This window comes from Atta colombica, unplaced genomic scaffold (assembly GCF_001594045.1).
Source record: "Atta colombica isolate Treedump-2 unplaced genomic scaffold, Acol1.0 scaffold153, whole genome shotgun sequence".
Taxonomy (NCBI): domain Eukaryota; kingdom Metazoa; phylum Arthropoda; class Insecta; order Hymenoptera; family Formicidae; genus Atta; species Atta colombica.
Window position 1 is genome coordinate 1,724,770 of NW_017259243.1, and position 1,037 is coordinate 1,725,806.

The window sequence follows — 1,037 nt, forward strand, 5'->3', positions numbered from 1 at the left end:
AATATTAAAAAATTTACTTTATATTAAAATTTAATTTATATTAAAAAATAAACATTTTATTGTTTCATTTCAATATGTTCCATATTAAATATCAATTTTTAAATATATAACTGAAAAATGCCCAGATACTAACAATAAACAAATCCATGTATATGTAAATATAAATTAAATATACTAATTTTACAATGATCAACTTACCATAACAAGATTTACTAAAGACACGGCATTCAAAGTTATGTGCCACCAATACATCAGACCACCAATATTAATGACAATCATTGTGATTGTAATTAGAACCACGAGTGATGAGAAGATATCTAAACCCATTAATAAGAAAGTAACCACAAATATAGCTAGCAATGAGATTCCTATACTCTGCAATGTGTCAGGCCACATAGTTAGATACTGCTCATAAAATACGTAGAAAACACTGTAGGGAAAAACTTCTACAGTAGTGTTTTCATTATGCCCTTTCAAGTTATAATTGAGCATGTTGGTTATGTTCGCCGCTACTACTCTGGCTGCTCTCATCGATTCAAAATAATCAGCTGAAGTCTTGAGGATAGTGTGATAAGCCATGAAATATGAAGCACCGACTGTTGACATTCCTGTTGTAGGATCAGTAATATAATTCACACCGTGTCCATAAGCTGCGTGACCTCCTTTAGCACAAGTTTCGTCGGGATTGTCTTGCAGAAAGAATGATACATATTTGTTAAAGTCAACGGGCACTGGTCTGTTATATTCATTCAAAGTAATATTGCAAACAGAACATTGTCGACCTGTAAACCGAAAATACGTAAATCAATTGAATTGAAATAAGTTCATTTATTATTGTAAAAAAATATTTATACATGAAAGTATAATATATGCGATATTAAGTATATAAAGAAAAATATATACCAGTATGTGGACAGAATGAATTGTTCTTAGGAAAATATTTACAACAACTGGCCAATCCCGACCAATCGATATAATCATCCATCCAAGACGAAGCAGGCTTAGCTATATAAGTTCTAAAAAAAAAAAAAAAAAAA

General features: G+C 30.3%; 1 protein-coding gene across 5 annotated transcripts in view; it reads right to left on the bottom strand.

Annotated features, from left to right (window-relative positions):
• LOC108685487 (Niemann-Pick C1 protein) overlaps nt 1-1,037 on the bottom strand; it is a 27,142-nt gene that overhangs the window by 6,438 nt on the left and 19,667 nt on the right. For all 5 annotated transcript variants that reach the window (XR_001931669.1, XM_018190295.1, XM_018190292.1 and 2 more), the window contains 2 exons: nt 904-1,016; nt 199-782 (listed from right to left, as the gene is read on the bottom strand). Coding sequence is in view for 4 of the 5 variants with exons in the window: in XM_018190295.1 (XP_018045784.1) it covers nt 199-782; nt 904-1,016 (697 nt within the window). In the remaining variant the exon portion in view is untranslated. The remainder of the gene's footprint in view (nt 1-198; nt 783-903; nt 1,017-1,037) is intronic.